At 43.9% G+C, this 19,987-nt stretch overlaps 1 protein-coding gene and 1 long non-coding RNA gene across 5 annotated transcripts in view; one reads left to right on the top strand and one right to left on the bottom strand.

Moving 5' to 3' along the window:
- Positions 1-565: 565 nt before the first annotated feature.
- Positions 566-19,987, bottom strand: part of LOC147152510 (voltage-dependent L-type calcium channel subunit beta-4-like) — a 30,747-nt gene continuing 11,325 nt past the window's right edge. Inside the window, exons 1-13 of one of the 4 annotated variants that reach the window (XM_086047650.1) lie at positions 14,050-14,484; positions 12,710-12,880; positions 12,493-12,615; positions 12,265-12,392; positions 9,349-9,425; positions 8,889-8,908; positions 7,914-7,994; positions 6,303-6,361; positions 6,110-6,219; positions 5,851-6,002; positions 4,240-4,335; positions 3,969-4,154; positions 566-3,882 (exon numbers count right to left, since the gene is read on the bottom strand). In XM_086047650.1, coding sequence (XP_085903776.1) covers positions 3,622-3,882; positions 3,969-4,154; positions 4,240-4,335; positions 5,851-6,002; positions 6,110-6,219; positions 6,303-6,361; positions 7,914-7,994; positions 8,889-8,908; positions 9,349-9,425; positions 12,265-12,392; positions 12,493-12,615; positions 12,710-12,880; positions 14,050-14,094 — 1,509 coding nt within the window. In that variant the 5' untranslated portion in view covers positions 14,095-14,484 and the 3' untranslated portion in view covers positions 566-3,621. Of the gene's footprint in view, positions 3,886-3,968; positions 4,155-4,239; positions 4,336-5,850; positions 6,003-6,109; positions 6,220-6,302; positions 6,362-7,913; positions 7,995-8,888; positions 8,909-9,348; positions 9,426-12,264; positions 12,393-12,492; positions 12,616-12,709; positions 12,881-14,049; positions 14,485-19,987 lie in introns of those variants that run through there. The other 3 variants (XM_086047643.1, XM_086047635.1, XM_086047627.1) reach the window with 3 other exon arrangements.
- Positions 8,886-10,796, top strand: LOC147152511 (uncharacterized). The gene is made up of 3 exons (XR_015089031.1): positions 8,886-9,034; positions 10,469-10,511; positions 10,682-10,796. It is a non-coding gene; the product is annotated as an uncharacterized LOC147152511 (long non-coding RNA).

The following is a 19,987-nucleotide window of genomic DNA, read 5'->3' as shown; positions in this document are numbered from 1 at the left end:
TCTGCAACCTCATTCTATCCATACAAGAAAGGGGGGTTTCCTGTGTTTAATTTTTATTATCATTATTATTATTATTATTATTATTTATGAACAACCCTAATGCGCAAGTTTTTATTCTATTTTGTGCTTTTATAACAGGAATGTTTTTTGCTTTATAGCAAATTGAATTGTAACTTGCTCTCTGTTAAAATTGAATAGAAAACACAACCTAGTCTTATGCATTTGAGACATGTTGCTTTACCGAACCCGTACCGAACCGTGACCCCCCATACCGTGGTACGTACCGAACCGATATGAACATTGAACAGGGGTGTGTAGATCAGTGTATTTATTTTTTATTTTCTTTATATCCATCAATCCGTTATCCAAACCGCTTTTCCTTACAAGGGTCGCGGCGTGCTGGAGCCTATCCCAGCTGTCTTCGGGCAGTAGGCGTGGGACACCCTGAACTGGTTGCCAGCCAATCACAGGACTTTCTTTGTAAATTAAATTAATAGATTATTATTTATCAAGTGTATTTAGTATGAATTGTTGTTTTGAAACTGTTAAAAAATACAACAGACAATATTATAACGGCTCTTTTATTTTGAAAAAAAAATGTTTTAGTCACTTGGAGCTCTGCCTCAAACTCAGCTGCCTCCAAAGTCACATCGTTTTCTTTTATTCCTGCTTATAAATTAGAATGGTATATTTTGCATGCAATACCGCAATAGCCGCTGAGGATTTTCACCTTCCACAGACAAATCCACAATAAACACAAGATTCCCTCGATGGTCCAGATGAAGCTGTGTGGAAAAGGGGAGGTGCAGAGAGGCCACAGCATGAAGTTTACGTTTGCATAGTACATGAAGATCCTCATTTAATGCAGAGCATGCTGCTTTGAAGTGCACATGACTGAAACCTTGCTTTTGTAACCATATACGTACTGTATATCTCTGTGTGGCGCATCTCTAAAATACTATGTACATTTGTTATAAAACAAACAAACAAACAAACAAACAAACAAAAAAGCCACCAGAAATGCACGTCTGTTGCTTTTTGACTGGAATAAATGTTATTTTTTGGAGCCTTTCCTTACGTGTTGTTCAGCATTTCATCTAATTACAATTAAAAGAGCTGTACTGAACTGTATATCCCATTATAATAGGACATAGGGACATGAATGGTCTAAAATGTCATCCTTGTCCACTCAAGTAGCATACTTGAACGTTTTATTTGTACCATTTTAAAAGGAAAATGGTTCCTCTCAATGAACCAGAGGTTTATTCTGTACTATGGTGCAGATGAGGCAAATAAAGTTGCTCTGCTTCCATTTTATATTGATGTTTAATGTGCTAACCTATTTGTATCCCTATTCTTTATGAGACTAGCACAAATTTGGGAGCTGATTTTCAAATCACTATACACAATAGGGTCAGGATTCTGAACCACTGCACCAACTTCATCTAATTATTTCCATTACATAATAAATCAGGTATCTGCCGTTAAATTTGTGAGCATTCCAGTCTCTTTGCAGAGGGTTCCAATCCAGTCCTGTTAGCTGCAGTAGCATTCGTAACAAGCTGCTACTGCAGCGGTTGTATTGATGCACATTTTTCTCCACATGCCCAGAAGAATAAACTGCCAAAGAGTGCATGTCATACACAGCATATCGCATATCAGAGACCAGCTCCCGCATTTTGGGTCCCATCAAACATTACATTTATCGTGGCCATTTTGAAATAGTGAAGTAAACATTCAAATACATCCAGCCATCCATTATGCAAGCCGCTTATCCTCATGAGGGTCTCGGTCGTACTGGAGTCCATCCCAGTCTTCAAGCAGTTGGCGGGGTACACCCTGAACTGGTTGCCAACTAATCACAGGGCACACATAGACGAACAACCATTCACACTCACAATCACACTTAGGGACAATTTATAGTGCTCAATTAACCTATCATGCATGTTTTGGGAATGTACGAGGAAACCGGAGTACCTGGAGAAAACCCACCTAGGCACAGGGGGATCGTGCAAACTCCACACAGGAAATCTAGGGTCCGGAATCGAACCCCGGACCTCTGCACTGTGAGGCGGACGTGCTACCTAGTCGACCTTGCCACTTCAAATACATTTAAAAAGTAATTAATTGTGTTACTGTTTACTCTCGATTTGGATATATTTACCAGTAGTTCTGTAGCACTACCTTAATCATTTTCATGTCAGATGTACCATATTTTGAAAGGTTTGTTAGAAATACAGAGGTCACTAATTCAATATATATATATATATGTATATATATATATATATAAACTGCCAATTGCTTGCGTCCCCCCCCCCCCAAAAAGAATCACATTTACAGTAAAACTACAACATAAGGTGCCTTAAAATTATTATTAGCTACATCTGCACTTCCTTATTTCAGTCAGTTCAATCACACTGTCACTGTCAATGGCGGTGCAAACACTTTCTAAAATAATTGCTGCTGTACTGGGTTGCATTGCAAGTTTAGGGAGATAATGTAGTGGGCTACACAGATATAAAGTCAGATCATTTGCCCTAAATGTTTCACTGAAGATCTTTTGGTTGATTTGTAGAATGCAAGGGTCAAGGTGAAATTAAATATAATGTCAACAAATGTACAAATGGGAAGAAAACAGATCTAGTCAAAAATTTGCAATAATGCAGCCAGGAAACCAGGAGCTAATTGCAAGAGGACTGACAATGCAACAAGATACAGATGACCAAGCTGGAAGCTGATTGGCTGATGGAAGTGGGCGGGTCTGGGAAGGACCTGAGGAACCCCAGCCGAAACCAATCACAGGAAATAATTCACTAAAACTACACTGAAAGACCAAACAGAAAGCACACTTCTCATTTAAATGCTATCAAATAGAAACTTATCAAGCAGAATCTCTTTAAAAGTTCTCCAAATAGCATTATTATAGCTTCTAAACTGTTTACAACAGAAGCAGAGCACGATTTCCCCCTTTTTTTTATTCTGACCTGTTTGGAGCAGCAAGACTCTTTCCCTCTAAATGAACCACTAAAGCTATGCGATTCAAGAAGTAACGTTCAATGACCAAAATAGTTCAAGAATGTGAAGCACCAATTTTTCAACTAGGAGCAGGCTAGACAATTGCCAATACACTCCCTTTCAAGCCCACCCCAGACCACGTGTCTACAAGCTAGTGATTAAGAAAATCAGACATCCAGGATAGATACAAAAGATCTATGAAGAAAGAAAGGACGGAAGGAAGGAAGAAAGGAAGGAAGGAAGCAGACGTTCATCATCTATTAGCATGCAATAAGCTAAAAGTTGAGAGGGTTTTTACATGGTTACGGAAGGGGTCTGTGCCCAGTGGACCTCCTTCCCACCTGGTGTGACATCACATCAGCACCGTGCTGATGGCAGCAAGCACAATCTATGCAATATATGTCATCTGAGCGTGGGCCAGAAGGTCCAATAGTTGGCTGGGCATCATGAAACTTAAACTTCAATTTTTGTGAATGATTTGGAGGTTTGATACACAAATAACCCCCCTGAAAATAGGGAAAAATTGGGACAATCTTGGCTCTGTGGCAGCGATTAATTGTGGGTGGAATCTGGGACATCTGGTCACCCGTGATGACTCAACAGGGTTCAGAGCCGGTGCCGGGAGTCATGGCTGTAGCTGCCGGGGGAGCTGCGGTTGCGGTGTGGCTTGTATGCATCCTGATAGGGGTCCTGGTAGTCCTGGTAGGGGTCCTGCGCCTCTCGGCTGTGCTGTGAGCCCGACGACATTCGATTGCGTCCCTTGTGCGCCCGTTCATTATGGTAGTTTTCCTCAGACGTCATCAGGTTGCGACGCTCGTTCGCAGTAGAATGGTCGCCTGTGTGGTTGCTCTGTTGCATTCTTTGGCTCTGCTATTGAAATGGGGACGAGTAAGACATGATACAAATGGTCCTACGTGGCAAAGCAATGAGAACCACGTGTCAACACGGCATACCTGCAGTCCAGAGATGCTGGTAGGGTACGCTGTGAGGGTGCTGGGGCCTATGTTGCGTCCCAGCAAGGGGTTAAGGGGCGTCGCCATGGAGGTATGCGTTGCTTTCCAATAGGCCTCAAGGTATTCCGCAAGATGCTCGCAGGCGTCCTCTAGCTGGTTCTCGTCTAGGATGATGTCGAACATTTCCTGTTGGAAAGCGACGCTCGACAGCTATTACTTATTGTCATTGCAATGGACGCAGAACATGTATGTTGCGAAGATGGCCACCTACTGGAGGACATTGAGCAAGTTTGTCCGCTGCCACAAGCTGGACATTCAGGTGTTTGCTCTGGGACTTCCCTCTGGACTTGACTAGCCTCTGCAGAACCTGGAGGACAAGGACAGACAAATGTGTCACCATGATCAAATTAGTGCGGCTTTTTGGTTGGTCCTCAGCAGTCTGGGTGGTCCTGACTGACTACTAGTGTTGTCACGATACCAAATTTTTGCCTTCGATACTATACCTGCATAAAGTACCTCGATACCGGTACCTCGACAAAAATCTAAAATAAGCAAAAGCAGCAAAATTAAAATTGATAGAAGAACATCAAATTATTTTAATTTTTTAAAATTAATTTCAAATATTAGGATATACTTGATCAGAAAATATTTTAAATATTGGTAAATACTTGTCAACATCTGCACACATAACAAACATTGTTAAACACTATTGAACATAAAAATAATGTCTGAGCTAACGTTTTGACAGTTCTTTGGCCATTTGTAAGTTTTTTGCTCGGGAAACAAGGGTAGCAATATTTTCCTCTGACAGCCTACTGCATCTGCATTTACAGTATACTGTACATTTATATAAGCATAGCTTGTATATTGCATGCCTTAATCTTGACCTATTTGACTGCATTTCATGTCATCCATTGTTGATATTGACAATACATTTGCACCGTTACGGTCAAGCAGATATGTTCATTTACTTGATAATGACTCAACCTAATGTTGCTTTGAGTGTGTGTGTGTGTGTGTGGGAGGTATGTGAGTGTGTGCATGCGTGTCTGTCTACTCTTCTCTTGTCCGCTCCAAGCGATTTGAATGTCTCCTCAAATTATACATATTGTGAACAAAATAATTCACACTCTACTTATTTTTGAGGGAAGTGTTAGAAATGCATCACAGCCTGTCATATAACTCTGGATGCCGGTCAGCGAGGTGCTTGGCCAGATTGGACGTGTTCCCACCTCGTGCCACGGTAGTTTTAAAACAAGCCTTCTAGACGGGCTTTGGCAAGTGGGTCGGCTTGCCATGGCTGTCGGCCATGTAGGCAAAAAAAGTTCCATTTGACACTTCGTCATGCTTTTCAACGAGGAGCAGAGGGGCAGCGAGCGCTTCACCGTTTGAGGCCATCTTCCTCTTGCACACACGCAGAAGGAGGCGTGACACTTACGGCGTTTCTCACGTGGGTAGACCGGCGCCTTTGCGCATATGTATGCTTAAAAAAAAATGGTATCAAGATGTTTCTGATGCCCCAAAAAATCACCCTATGGTACTGGTACCGGTACCCCGTGCAACACTAATCACTACCCTTAAAAATGTGCACTAATTTTATCCAGACTAAGATTTCGGAATGGATATTTGTAGTAATCATGGTAGTCACTGTGCCCCATCTCCATGTCAAGCTACTGTGGTGCAAAACACTCATTCCAGATTCAGGAAAGGAAGAAAAACATTTATCTAACATGGCACTCTTACTTTATATTGGGGAATTTTGCTTAAAATATCAGAATGTGGATGTTATTTGTCCCAACTATCTACATTTTCAGTGACCTATCATACAACTTTTTATGCTGATGGACATGACCACCATTAAACTGGACTTGCAGGAGCTTACCTTTGGCGAAGAAACTTTGACATGGACAATGATAGGAGCCAATGAGGTCTTGAGGAGTTGGGCTGGGTGATTGATGGTGTCGGCATCCAGCACGACCAGCTGCAGTGAGCGGGCCAACTCAAAGATGCGCTCAATCTCACTTTGCACTTCAGCTGATGACACAAGACATGAGTGAGGAGTGGCTGAAGACGCTAAGAGAGAACTTTATCTGTGCAACAGCTAGTTTCCATTAGGCAGCATTTAAAGTGTCATTCCTTACCTAAACTGGAACGGGTGTTGGACCGCTCTATAATGGCCCTCTTGCTGGGGTTGTTGAGGACGGACCTCTTGGCTAAAGATATATCGGCAGTGACTCGAGTGATTGATATCCTGCAAGAGTGAGACAAATTATCTGCAGATCCACTTGATGGAAAAAAGAACAACAAAAAAAGCAAGCATTGTATTTGTCTTACCTGCCATCAAATCTGTGCTTCAGAAAGTCAAAGAGTGCTTTCTGCATCATATCAGTCACCTGCACAGACGAGTTTTGCATTTGCAATGCCAACTGCTAAAAAGCAGCCATTACTGCTGTTTTTGTTTTTTAATCCATCCATTCATCCATCCATCCATTCATCCATTTTTTTCTGATTATCTGGAGTCACGTAACCATTGCAGCAGTTCATGTAGGGAAGGCCAGACTTCCCCAGCACTGCAGACCAAACAGGGGGACAGGATCACCTGTATCAGGAGGTCAGATACCCAATACACTCCTGGAGCACCGCCCGCATAGGAATCCCAAAGAGACATGGTCGAATGCCTTTGCACACATTCGGCCACCTCAACAAAGGAGGTGTGGAACCTGACCCACTCTGATTCAATTTGAGGATATGCCCCCTACCCTCCATGGACATGGTGAAAGTTTCGTTGAAACTGACTCTGCCAGACATTCCCAGCAGACCCTCACATTATATTTAGGTCTGTCATGGGTCGGACCGGCATCTTCACCAACCATTGGCGCAACGCACCACCAGTTGACAGTTCAGACCTTCTCTTCACCCGAGTGTCCGCTACATGTGGCCACAAATCCGATGACACAACCATAAAGTTGATAATGCGGCCTATGATGTCTTGGTACCAAGCACACGTATGGACACCCTTACATTTGAACACGCGGGTCATTATGACCGATTTGTGACAAGAGTCCAACAACAGAACACTGCTTTAGTTCTAGTCAGTTGGACTGTTTTTGCCATCACGTCCATCCAGGTCTCACTGCCGTTGCCCACGTGGAATACTCTCCAGCACCCTCCTTGAAGTTTCTGAGGGAAGCCCTCGCCCGGTCCTTTTATGCATTTTATGCATACCCTCAGTTGAACTCTTTAATGAGTGCCAGGAAGATTGAAACAATACATTCTACAAGATGTGGAAGAAGGTCTAATCCATACTAAATTGTTCCTATTCCTTATACTCCATGAACCACACCCACACAAGAGGGTAGCTCTGCCTGGCCAATGTGACCATGTGGGACTCTACAGTCTAACTGGTTCCGACTAGATATAAAGTATGTGTGCCAGGGTGCAAGTCACCTATCTAATTGTTTGTGCTAAAGAGGCCTAATCTAACACTGTCCACGGACTGGAAAAAGTTTGGGTGCTCTAAGATGCTGTTTGGTATATTGGGAACAAAAAACAAATATTCAGTACAAGTCCCGCCACCCGAAGACAGAGGTAGGAAACCCTCTTGACCACTGGGGTGAACCCCAACGTACAAGCACTAAGATGGGGGTCACCTGCTTGGTGCTTCTGAGCGGGGGCAACTCCAGAATGGACGTCATCCAATAACGTATTATTCATAGGGGGTTTCTGATCCGTACTTTGTTTGGTCCCTCATTTAGGACTTGTTTGCCATGAGTGACTCTGCCAGGGGCATAAGCACCAGACAACTTGGATCCTCAATTGCTCCTTGGATCATTGGGACACACAAACCCCACGACCATGATAAGGTGCCATAAGGAAGGAAGGAATCCAGAGTACTCTGAGAAAGCCCACTCAAGCACAGCAAACATAATGTCTTCTCAAGCTCACCTCATAACCCTTGAGCGAGGGTCCCACCAGCACCACCGGTCTCATGGAGGGAACCACATCGTATGGGGGGATGTGCTCCGTCTGTCAATTCAAAAATATAGTCAGTGGCAGGCGGCTGAATACGAGTGAGACAATGGAGCCAAATTAACACAATCAGACAGCTCCAATGGGCAGCGGATGAATGTGGATTACAATCCGTTGTTAAAATGACAGGCTTCTCTTGCATGATGCAAACTCACTGAAACCATGTTTCCACCAAGCAGTACAGTTCAGTTTAAGTCAGCATGATATAGCATACCCTAAAGTGCACTTCCCAAAGTGTGTTGGCTCTATTGGGTTAGCTGTGTTATAGCTACCTCTACAACAGTGTGCTACCCTAGCCAGTTCTAGCCAACAGATGCAACAATTATGAGGTAGGTGAGATAATAATGAAGATGTAGAACATCTGACAATATGTTCCGTATTTCTTTACCATGTTGTTTTTTCGAACGAGAACAAAACAAAAGTCTTTCAAAAAAGGTATTTTGCGGCTTTCCTATCCCATTCCCCTCTTTTTGGAAGTTATGACACGCTGTCATAATCAATGTACGGACTGCCGTGTCTCTATTGTCACCCTTTTAGTAGCCTACCACTGGAAATGGTGCCAAATGCGTTATTTGGTCACCTTCACAACAATATCAACTAACAAAATCAAACTGTAAAGATTGATGAAAACAAGGCTTAAATGTAACAAGAGAATGAAAGGATGAGGAGCAACATGCCAATGTTGTCTGCAAACAGACATTTAACTGGTTGATTGCGGTTTGTATTTTTCAGGATGTGAAAAAAGACAACTTTGATACTTCAGTGAGCCTGAAGTATTGCGCTCCGTGTGATATGTGGCCACTTGCTGCTGCGCCACAAGCTCCTGTCATTCTGCAATGGAGGCCAACAAGAACTCTGTGGATGCTTCGTGAGTGGGTCTCACCAACTTACCACTTTCTGTTTCTGCTTTCCTGTGGGAGGGGAGAGAAGACAGCGAAAGTGTCGTCAGTGGCTGCTTGGGAAGGAGTCACCGTCAGAAACCTTGCGTGCCATGAGCAAAGAAAACCTACCAACTATCAACTAGGATCAAGAAAAATGTGAGAAAAGGTGTTTCTATGTTCCTATTATATTCACAAAATCACATGAGTGCTGTTCAGGGGGGGGGTTCATAGTCTTGTCGTTGGATTCACACTGTGGTAAGCCCCACTCTCAGAACGCCTGCAGTCCTCAACTGGAGGAAGAGGAGCATCATGGGAAAATGTACCAACAACCGTAGGCAGTGAACTTAGGCTCTAAGCAGAGAAACGGGAAGGCTTTATGCTCTTATTCTATGCTCTTGTGCTTCAGGAGGCTCGTCTCTAAGCAGGTGGCTGGCTATTTAGGGCCCACTCCCCCTGTCTGATGCGCTCACCTGCCGAGGATATGAGTGGTCGGATAGAGGCAGACACCTCATCCTCTACACTGGAAGAGGAGTTTCCTCCAGACTTACTGGAAAACACAAGAGGGGGATAAAGAGAGACAGAAACACAGCGTGGCATTAATGCGGAAAATGTGAGAAAGCGTGAGGAAATGTTAAGGGATCAGTCCAGGAATTCCAGCTACAGTGAATTTGAATGTGTCCGCTTGTCTGAGATGCTTTGGTGGCAGTCACCAAGCTCGCGAGTAGAGCGCTGGAGCAGTCGGGTCCACAGAGATTAGCGTTAAAGTCGACTTTGAGGCTTGAAGAAGTGCATGAGTTACTGTACAAACGCTGGGTGACATAACCTTCAAGACACATTACACACGTGACAAAGCGCACACAAAGGTAATGGGACCTCTTATTAGGGCTGCTGAAAGCGACTGTGTGAGTAGAGGACAGGCTCTAAACAGGCATGAGTCATAAACAGATTTGCGCCCGGTAGAAAGTCCAAGAGCGGTGTTCAGCTGTTTAACACGACTTTGATTCGACTTTAATAAAGATTCAAAATCAATAACAACTTTGGAAATGTAAATGAAACATTTTCTTCAATGGACGTTAAGAAAAACACCCAAAACAAAACAAAATATCTTTCGATCATTTCCATTCACTGTAAATGCCATAGTCCACGTTGAAAACGGAGGACGTTGCATATACAATTGAGGCGAACTATAACGTGATAGTAGTTTTTGAACTTCTCTAAGCACATATACTGCACTGCGACCGCATTCATTGGAATCACAGTACGGTACTTACCGAAGTCTTTACCCAGATGGCAAAATATGTTAAATCACTGTTGAATTTGGATTAAGAAGGTTGATTTTTGGTTACGGTTGAAGGTTGATGGTCAGCCAACGTTGATTCAACAAAATTTTGTCAGCACTGAAGTTTGTGATTAAAAGATGCAGTTTAATCTACCTTGTTTTTTGGTTGGATTAGAATGTTTGAAAGGCCAATGTTTGCCCGTCTCTTTTTTCTCCTTGAGTGGAGGGAGTGGGATGGGGAGGTATTCTGAGGGGGACATGACTTTTTTCAATTGCAAAATGTGTTTGTATGTGTGGTTGTCTTTGTGCAGGTTTGGACAGACGATTGGTGGCGGGACCAGGTGCTTGCACCAGGTGCGTGCAATCATCATCAGTGGCATATACTGTACAGTATAAGCTGGTGCCAAACACCGCCTTGTTGCCAGATCAACACTCTGGAATTAGAGTTGGTGCATCCAGCCACTTTCATGAGCATTCTCAAGTAATTCCAGACTTTTGACCCTGATTTGTTTATGAATTTTCAGATTACCTTGCACCCTGCCTGCCAACCGGCCTGCACTGTGAACTCCGCCTGCTACCAGAAAACCCCTGGATTCACTCTCCGTATACTGCACATGGACAACTCAATCTTGCTCAACTGAACATCCAACTATGTTTGACTCAATAAACTCTGCATTGTATTTCCCATGTTGTCTCAAGTCTCTGCAATTTTGTCCTCCACATGTCCAAACACCATGTCTAGTCACCATCATTGAGGGTCTTAAAGATAGACTTAGCCACTATCAGTTGAGATGATGGTTGAATCAAAACGGTTTCCTTAACATTGATTAAATAAAAAATCAACTAAAATGTACATGTAGATTCGGGTTTAGATGATGGTTGAATCAACATTGATACTGTGTGATTGATGGTTGAAAAGCAAATATTGACTCAACATTTGATCAACCTTGCGCTTTCTTTATAATTTCTACTTTAAGTCTCAACGTAGATTTAATAGCTAAGCCAAACCATATTTCAACATTGATTCACCCCTATTTTGCTATCTGGGATATTCACCAGAGCTGGGCATTTACCCTATTTTTCCAGTCTGTCCTCTGTTCTCCGTCCATGACCTGGGTACCCTTCTGTCCTCGTCCCTCCGTTCTTATTCATAAAAAATATTGTCCTCCGACCCCGCCCTTCCTTGTCCCTTTAAAGCGCATCCGTCCTTACATTCCGTAGGTCTGCCCCCCACTTCACCCCCCCCCCCAAAAATCGTTGAGTTGTTTACAACTGTTTAACTAAGACAGGTTTTTAGCTGTCAGCAACCACCGTCGTGATGTGACGAAAATGATAATGCTCATGAAGAGGCGGACCGGAGCAAGCCAAGGGACATCACGAGAATATTTAAGATTGCGTAATAACACAATAGTATTGGGTTTTGTTGCACGTTTTCCCTTTTTATTTTTTTTATTTCGCAAGAAAAATAATTATTGCAAAATAAGGCAACGTTATTTTAGGGGGAGAACGAACGTTTTCCACTTCCAGGTCAAAGCTTTCAGTGTTTTTTCCCCTCTTCAGTGAAATGGGCAGCCATTTAGAGGGCAGACTATGCCCGTGAGAACAATACTGCAGGGAGGGAACACACATGAAAAAGCACTCCAGTGTTGTGCAGGCTTAGCAAGCCAGTCTTGCTTTTTAAAAGAACCCAACACAACACGTCAGCAGGGACTTGACCCGATTATGGGCGATTAGAGGGACAGACGAAAACCTACCTCCGTCCTTGTTTAGTCCGTCCTCTTTAAAAGAGTTCTCATCCTCCGTCTGTCTGTACACAAAATGGCCGTCCGTCTAGGACGGACCGACGTACCGGCGTACCGTCCCTGGGACAGAATGCCCAGCTCTGGTATTCACATATCAGTATTACATTTATGCTGAGTTTAGTTGTTTTTTTTCTTTTAGTGCCATTCTAAATGTTTGCACATGGCACGTTCCCATTGTTTAATTGCAATACCATATCATCTGGAGAAATCAATAAAAAGATTTTACCCGCAGGCTACTGACTACGGAAAGCCCAATTCCCACAAATGTTATCCAACAAAGTACAGCATAGTCCTCTACTACTTACCCTTGGACTCGTCCTCTTTTCTGCTCCTGCTGGAGCCTGATGTTCTCCAGCTTCAGGGGGCTGGGGATGAAGCCGATCTCGCATCCTTCCTTCACCAAGCGTCCGATCCACCAGTCGTTATTGAACTTCTAGAAACAGAACACGGGAAACCACGGCCCAAAGTTGACACCACTTTTCTGCACTAATGTTGACTAGATAATAGCTCGCTAAAAAAATGTCCAAAAGAACCTCTTTTATGTGGAGAAAGTCCTTGGCATCAAAGGAGATGGCTGTGGCGGGAACTGGAACATCCTCATCCAGAGCGCCACAGTAGCTGACATTGGTCCTCACAGCAAACGCTACAGGTTTGGTCTGGAGACACAGTAACGTTATTCCTTTGGGACTAAAAATGGACCTGAATTACCGGTAGTTATACCAATCCTACTGCATATGTGCATGTGGCTACCTTGGCTCTCTCCAGCTGGATGGTGGCCTGCTGCTCCCGCTCCTGTCGGCTCTGTCCCGGTCCTTGGCTCTGGCTTGGGCTCTGGCTCTGCACCTGGGCCTGCACGTCACGCTCCTCCTCCAAAGAGACATCTGAGTCTGATGGTCTACTAGTGTATGAGTCAGCTGAGCCCTGAAAACATGTCATGTACAAAAGCAGAGGCTTGCTTCAGCTGTCTGCAAATCACGGTCAGCAATTTAAGGATGTTTGGAAAGTTCAATAATGCATTCTGGATGGGGGGAGAATTCAGCTCATTATGGTGTCTCAAGACTGATGGCGAAGCATTTTTTCCTTGCTACCCATCTCTGTACAGTATATCCAAGCATACTTCTCGATTGCGGCATCATTAGGATAACATGATTGTCCAAATGGTGAAATATAGAACACAAACACCACTGGCCGAATTTGCTTGACTTGCTCTGTTTTTATTAAATAAAGGGCATATTCTGCTGATTCTATGCATCAAGATCAGTTCAGCACAGCATACTCAGCCGGGGAAGTCATCTGTGTAATGGCTTTTTCAAGGAGACAAAACGGTTACTTCAGCTCGAGTACAAATTTATAAAAGATAGGCTAGAGTGTGGAGTTTAAAGTGGATTGGGGTTGAGTTGCAGGAAATGAGTGTGAGGGCCCAGCTGCCTTGATTTTCTGTCTCTCGATCACAAGCAAGCCAATAAATGCGTGTGTCCTCACACCGTTTTTACCCTCCGTGTCAAATCGCGAAGCAAAGCATCTTTTCATCTACGTGGATGCTTTGCAGCATCCGAGCCCTCGTCCAATGGAGTAGCTTCAGCATGTGACTCATCAACATCACAATCCACTTAATGACATCACGATGCGTGATTCTTCCAGCCTGGCAGAGCCTACACAACGGGCCGCCTCAGGTGGAGTGGAAAATGCTCGGTCGCATCTATTTCCAGCAGAGCCGTGTCACAATCGACATCTTTCCGTCTTCTTCCCGGTGACGGGATTAGCTGCATTTCTTGGAGTGTCAGTGTGATGAGCACTAAATGGTGTCAGACTGCAGCAGCAGCCGCACATCATGAGCACACATGGTGGGGACACAGATACAATTGACGGAAGACACACATCAGAGGCCATCTGCCAAATGTGTACCGCCACCCTGTCTTACCCACACACACAAAGACACACACACCCACACACGCGCACACAAGCGTACATCCACCCACCCAACCCCCTTCCAGGCTAAGCAGAGCCCATCATCACACTATGTTGTCGGCTCAAAGGCCTTTCGACTATGCTACGGGTGAGCACAAAGCCGCGCACATCCAAACACTCACCGCCTCCGAGTCTTCAAATCCATGCAGGTACAAATTGTCATACATGGAGGTTTGTTATTCCAACGCGCGCCTCTGACACAGAAAGGGGGGGAAGAGCAAGTGTAGAGGCAGAAGAGCAAGGAGGGGGCGCCAGAGAAAGGGGAAACGGATGGATGAGATGACGACAATCCCCTCTCTTCACACCACAGAAGGCTGTTTGAAAAAAAGAGTCTCTCTCCTCCCGTTCGGTTCTCTGGAGCCTTGATGGATGCGGCGTCTCCCTGGTCCCACAGAGCTGCTAGCTGGCTCACATTATAGGATGGAGAGGCTCTCCCGGGAGGTAGCCCAATCCTGGCATTTCATTTCATCACACAGGCAAACAGCGAGCAGCAGCACCAGCAGATCCTGCCTCAATATCCAAGCCTGATGACTGAGCAAATGTGCACCAATGCCATTGGCTGGCTTGCTGGCCAGTCAGCTCGGAAGCAGCAGGGATCAGTGGGGGAGGAGGGTGGAGTGGCATCCTCCATTTCCTTTTTGAGCCCTATCTCAGAGGTGAAATGATTGCAAGGAACTAATAATAATAATAATAAAAAGAACAATAATGTATATAGTGTGACACTATATAAATTAAAGTTGTTTTTAATATCTTACAGTGGTATTGTGGTTAAAATTGTAAGTTTGGTTGATTATTACCATTACATTAATAACCTTATCCATCTATATATCATCATCATCGTCATCATCATCATCATTCCACTTACCTGAGGATGGGTCGTGGGGGCAGCATCTTAAGTAGGGAAGCTCAGACTTCCCTCTTCCTAGCCACTTCGTACAGCTCGTCCTGGTGGATCCCGAGTCATTCCCAAGCCAGCCTAGCCTCCTTCCAGTGGAACATGCCCGGAACACCTCAACAAGGAAGTGTCCCGTTGGCATTCCTAATAATGCCCGAGCCACCTCATCTGGCTCTTCTGAATGCGGTGGAGCAGCAGCTTGACTCTGAGCCCCTTTCAGATGACCAACCTTCTTACCTTATCTCTAAGGGAGAGGACAGACACACTGCTGAGGAAACTAATTTCGGCCGCTTATATATGGTATCTTATTGTTTTGGTCACGACCCATAGCTTGTGACTAAAGGTGAGGGTAGGAACGTAGATCCACCAGTAAATTCTTCACCATGACAGACTGATACAGAGGCCGCATTACTGCAGACGCTACACCGATCCGCTTGTCGATCTCCCGCTCCATCCTTGTGAACAAGACCCCAAGATACTTTGACTACTCCACTTGGGGCAGGATCTCATCCCCGACCCGGAGAGAGCACTCCACCCTTTTCCGACTGAGGACCATGGTCTCAGATTTGGAGGTGCTGATTTTCATCCCAACTGCTTCACACTTGTCTGCGAACCGTTCCAGTGAGAGTTGACGATCCCGGCTTGAAGAAGCCAACAGTATTACTTCATCTGCAAATAGCTGTGATGTCATTCTGAAACCACCAAACTGGACGCCCTCAACACCTCAGCTAAGCCGAGAAATTCTGTCCATAAACGTGATGAACAGAATCGGTGACAAAGAGCAGCCTTGGCGGAGTCCAACCCTCACTAGTAACAAATCGACTTACTGCTGGCAATCTACTATAAACAGTGCAGTGCTTACCCCTCCTGAAATGCCACATTGTGTTGGTTTTTTTCGAGTCTTTGACGTTTAAATTAGAATGGGAAAAAAAGTGAAGGGGGGAATGTTAAGAGGACTGTGTACTGCCAAAATGTGTATGTCTCCTGTATGATCCTAACAATGTATTGGATTTAGTTAATATTTTTATAGGAGACCCTCTTTGTTTCATTTATTGATTTGTGAATGTGTGCATATATGTTTACATTTATGCAGATATTGTTTTTTTTTCTTCTTTTCGGAAAATAAAAACAATTGGGAAAAAACAAAAAAACAGTCAGGAACTGTCCGCCAAGCCAAAAGCGGAGGGAGACGCTCTTGTCCACTGGATTGAACCCCGATGTACAGGCACCAAGGCATGAGGCAATAAGTATGCACACACCTGCTTTTGACGCCTCTCTCTGTGGGCAAGTCCAGACTGAAAGATAGTTCAACCTCTCTCAAGAGGACTGGTACCAGAACCGAAGATATGTGTAGAGGCGACCCCAACTATGTATAGTCGAAACTTTTCGACCTTGCATACCAGCTCGGACTCCTTCCCTGTCAAAGAGGTAACTTTCCATGTTCTTAGAGCCAGCTTCTGTAGTCGGGGATCGGCCGGCCAAGGTCCCTGCCTCCTCCCGCCGCCCAGTTCACATCGCACCCGACCCCAATGGCCCCTTCCACAGGTGGTGAGCCCATGGGAAGGGGGAACCATGTTGATCTTTTGGACTGAGGCCGGTGAGGCCCCATGGGTGCAGGCCTGGCCACCAGGCGGTCGCCATCGTGCCGCACATCCAGGCCTGGCTCCATAAGGGGGCCCCAGTGCCCCGCATCTGGGCAAGGGAAAATGCATTCCAATATTCCGGGGTGAACATAATTTTTTTCATGGGGTACTCACATGAGTACCAGGAGATTGTCTTTGGTACTCAGTAGTGGTCAAACGGATCACATAATTCACGGTTCGGATTGGTGAGTCACATATCGGATCGTTTTTTTGGATCCGAAAAAAAAAAAAAGATAAATAGAACTTTGTCTTCATTTATTTATAAAACACTTTTGTCCATAAAAGAAAAATAATCAACTCCTAATGTCTAAAATGGCCATTTAGGATTTAAGAACACAACTTATCGCAATATAAGGCAGGATACACTCTTATTTTGTAAGTGGTACAGTGTATAAATTCCAAGGTATCCTGCCAGACATTTTGAGCTGAATGTTTTCTTTGAATTGTTTACTGACCAAAAGTGTTTATAAAATAAATGAAGGTGAAGTTTTATTTTTATTTTATTTTTTTCATAATGAAAAAGATGTGCAATTTAAGGCACCTTCCTTTCAACATAGGCAGCAGCGCATTACAAAGTAATCTCAACAATATTGAAAAAGTCAACAAAAAAAAAGTACTGTAAGACAAGGAACAGCTGTTGACCTACCAGCTAAAAAAAAAAAAAGAATTATAACATTGCTAATGATAACAGCTGCTAGCCACTAACGCCAGAGACTTGTACCGTATTATACAATGACATCGTAATTAACAAGCGGTTTGCTCACATCTTAAATTAGAGACTGAATATGATTTCGGAAGTCCGGTAAAGTTAGCACCAGATTAGCACATTCGGAGTTGTCGGTCCAATAACGTAATAATGCAGCATTATTAAAACACAAACAATGCTTCTCTCCAACCACAGTGATGTAGCCAACGAGCTACAAGCTGATGATTTAGTCACAGCATTGCGTTAGTGTTGGTGGCAACTTGGCAAGCGTTAAAACTGCCGTAACGTCGAAAATGGAAGTCATTGTTAGCCATTACGCCACCATGCGGGCCAATTTCAAAGTAAAAGCTCACTAAGGCATTGGCATCAATGACTCAATGTACTATTTGGTAAGCTTTATTTAGCCTTTGCGGAAGACGGTGTGTTCATTGAGTATGCTAAACGCTCTCGTAGATGCGACTTACTTTTTTTTTTTTTTAATTGAACTTCAAATGTACAAAATGTCGTACATGCGACTTACGTCTTGAGGTTTTTCAACTTTCTTTGCTGAATGAAGACTACTCACATTGCTACAGAGCCCCTAAGGTGACATGGAAGTAAAAAAAACAAAACAAAACAACAACTTTGCATTCCCTCGCAAAAACTTTACGTTCCCTCGCAAAGATTTGCGTTCCCTCGCTAAATTTGCAAGATAAGGCAGAGTTTTTCGCGAGGGAACGCATTTTTGTTTTAAATGCATGTTTATGTACTTCCAGGTCAGTTTGACAGCTAGCCTAGCCTAGCCTCTAATGCGCGGCTGTTTGAGAGACGACAGTACATCGGAGACGGCTGGCAAGAGGAGGACTTGGAACTCTCCTTGCGGTCAAGAGATGTCCTATATTGCTTTGCACTCGCTTCAGATGTCTTTCGCTTATTTGGAAACCGTGCTTAATATAAAAAAATGATTTTATGTCTTTGTATTTCAAGCGAATTTTTAAGCAATTTAATTAAACTCGCCCATGGCTGAAAACGCTCCCTTTGTTGCTTTTGTTTACCTAGAAAATGACCCGTAAGTACATAAACATGCATTTAAAAAATGCGTTATCTTGCAATTTTTGCGAGGGAATGCAAATCTTTGCGAAGGAAAGCAAAGTTTTTTTGTTTTTTTTTACTTCCATGTCACCTTAGGGGCTCCGTACATTGGCTTAATGTGAACACGTACCGTTTTTTCACCAACCATTCTGCGGATTGTGCCCGTCCTGAACCGTGATGCTTGATCCTAACCGATAACGGGTCAAAGATGATTCGTTGCAGTGCACCACTAGTGTGTACAGGTACGCAAATGCGCGTCGTGACGCAAATGACGGTACGCATCAGTGATTTCTGTTGCACATGCGTACCTGCGTACCAGTTATGTGTACCCCTGCCAATATTTGTATACACCATCGGGGTCTTTTGAGCTGTGCTTTGTCTGGTCCTTGCGGAGGACCTGTTTGACATGGGTGACCTTGCCAGGAGCATAAAGCCCCAGACAATTTAGTTCCTAGGATCACTGGGAGAGATAAACCCCTCCACAATGTGATGGCTCAGCGATGGGGATTATCATCATACAAAACCTAAATCCAATGAAGTTGGGACGTTGTGTAAAATATAAATAAACCAGAATATAATGATTTTCAAAATATTTAAAATATTCAGTCATTTTGAATTTCATGCCTGCATCACGTTCCAAAAAAGCTGGGGCATGGGGCATGTTTAACACTTTGTTCCGCCTAGGGATTGAAGGTTACAGGCATCAGGCATCAAATAATAAATGAGAGAATATTTGCAAAACAAAAAAGAAAATGGGGGAATAGAACTCCATGTATTAGGAGGGCAGTGTTGCAGCTTCCCAAAAGCTCTTGGGGTCTCCCAATGCCCAACATGTTACACTACTATTGGTGCTGCAATATTCACAAACTTTTACATTGGATTGATAGCAGATGATAGCACACGCCCCTTGTGGGTGGACATGGAAATTGGGTCTTCTAAACTTTGTCTTCACTCTTAGGTCTGTTCTCCACTCCCTTTGACCATCTCTAACCTTTCTTCTAGTCCGGTTGTAATTGCCACAATTAGAATTTGGGCTCAGATTAGAAAAAGCCTGGGTCTCTATAATGCCTCTGACTTTGCACCTACGGTAAACAACCATTTATTTTTGCCCTCGTGTACAGATGTGACCTTCCGGGCTTGGTCTGACAAAGGCATAACGAAACTCAAAGACCTTACGAATGAGGGACTTTTATGTCCTTCTAGCTCTACAGTCATGAACTCTAGCTAGGAAATTCAGTCTGCCCAACTCCCAGGTTCTTTCAGTCACAGAATCCCATATTCTCGAGCCGTCCTCCTGAAACTTCCATCGATTTGTTATTAGCTCTCGACCCGAAGAAGAAATAGCTAATTTCGAACATTTACGGTCTTATTAGCACTGCGCTAGCAGGCCTGCCCCTTGGGAAAGGGAATTGGGAATTGGGTATTGCGATACCCGACAACTATTGGCAACAGGTGTTACACTTAGTGGACTCCTCTTCAAATTGTGCGAGGCACGGGCTTTTACAGTGTAAGGTCGTACAAAGTCTCACTACACAAACCTTAAATTATCTTGGATTTTTCCTCATGCAACGCTCAACGTGTAATAGATGCAAGTTGTCTCCAGCAGACCATTCCCATGTTCTGGTCCTGCCCCAGGCTTGCCACATTTTGGGCAGAGATTTTTGATACAATTAACGCCGTGATCATCCCTGAACCATTGTGGCTTTCTTTGGCGCTCCCTTGCATCCATGGCTTCAAAGCCTTTA

The sequence above is a fragment of the Filicampus tigris genome, chromosome 1, assembly GCF_054856515.1.
Source record: "Filicampus tigris isolate MCC_2025a chromosome 1, RoL_Ftig_1.0, whole genome shotgun sequence".
In the NCBI taxonomy this organism is placed as follows: domain Eukaryota; kingdom Metazoa; phylum Chordata; class Actinopteri; order Syngnathiformes; family Syngnathidae; genus Filicampus; species Filicampus tigris.
Note: the sequence above shows the minus strand (reverse complement) of the source record. Positions and strands in the feature narration are given on the sequence as shown.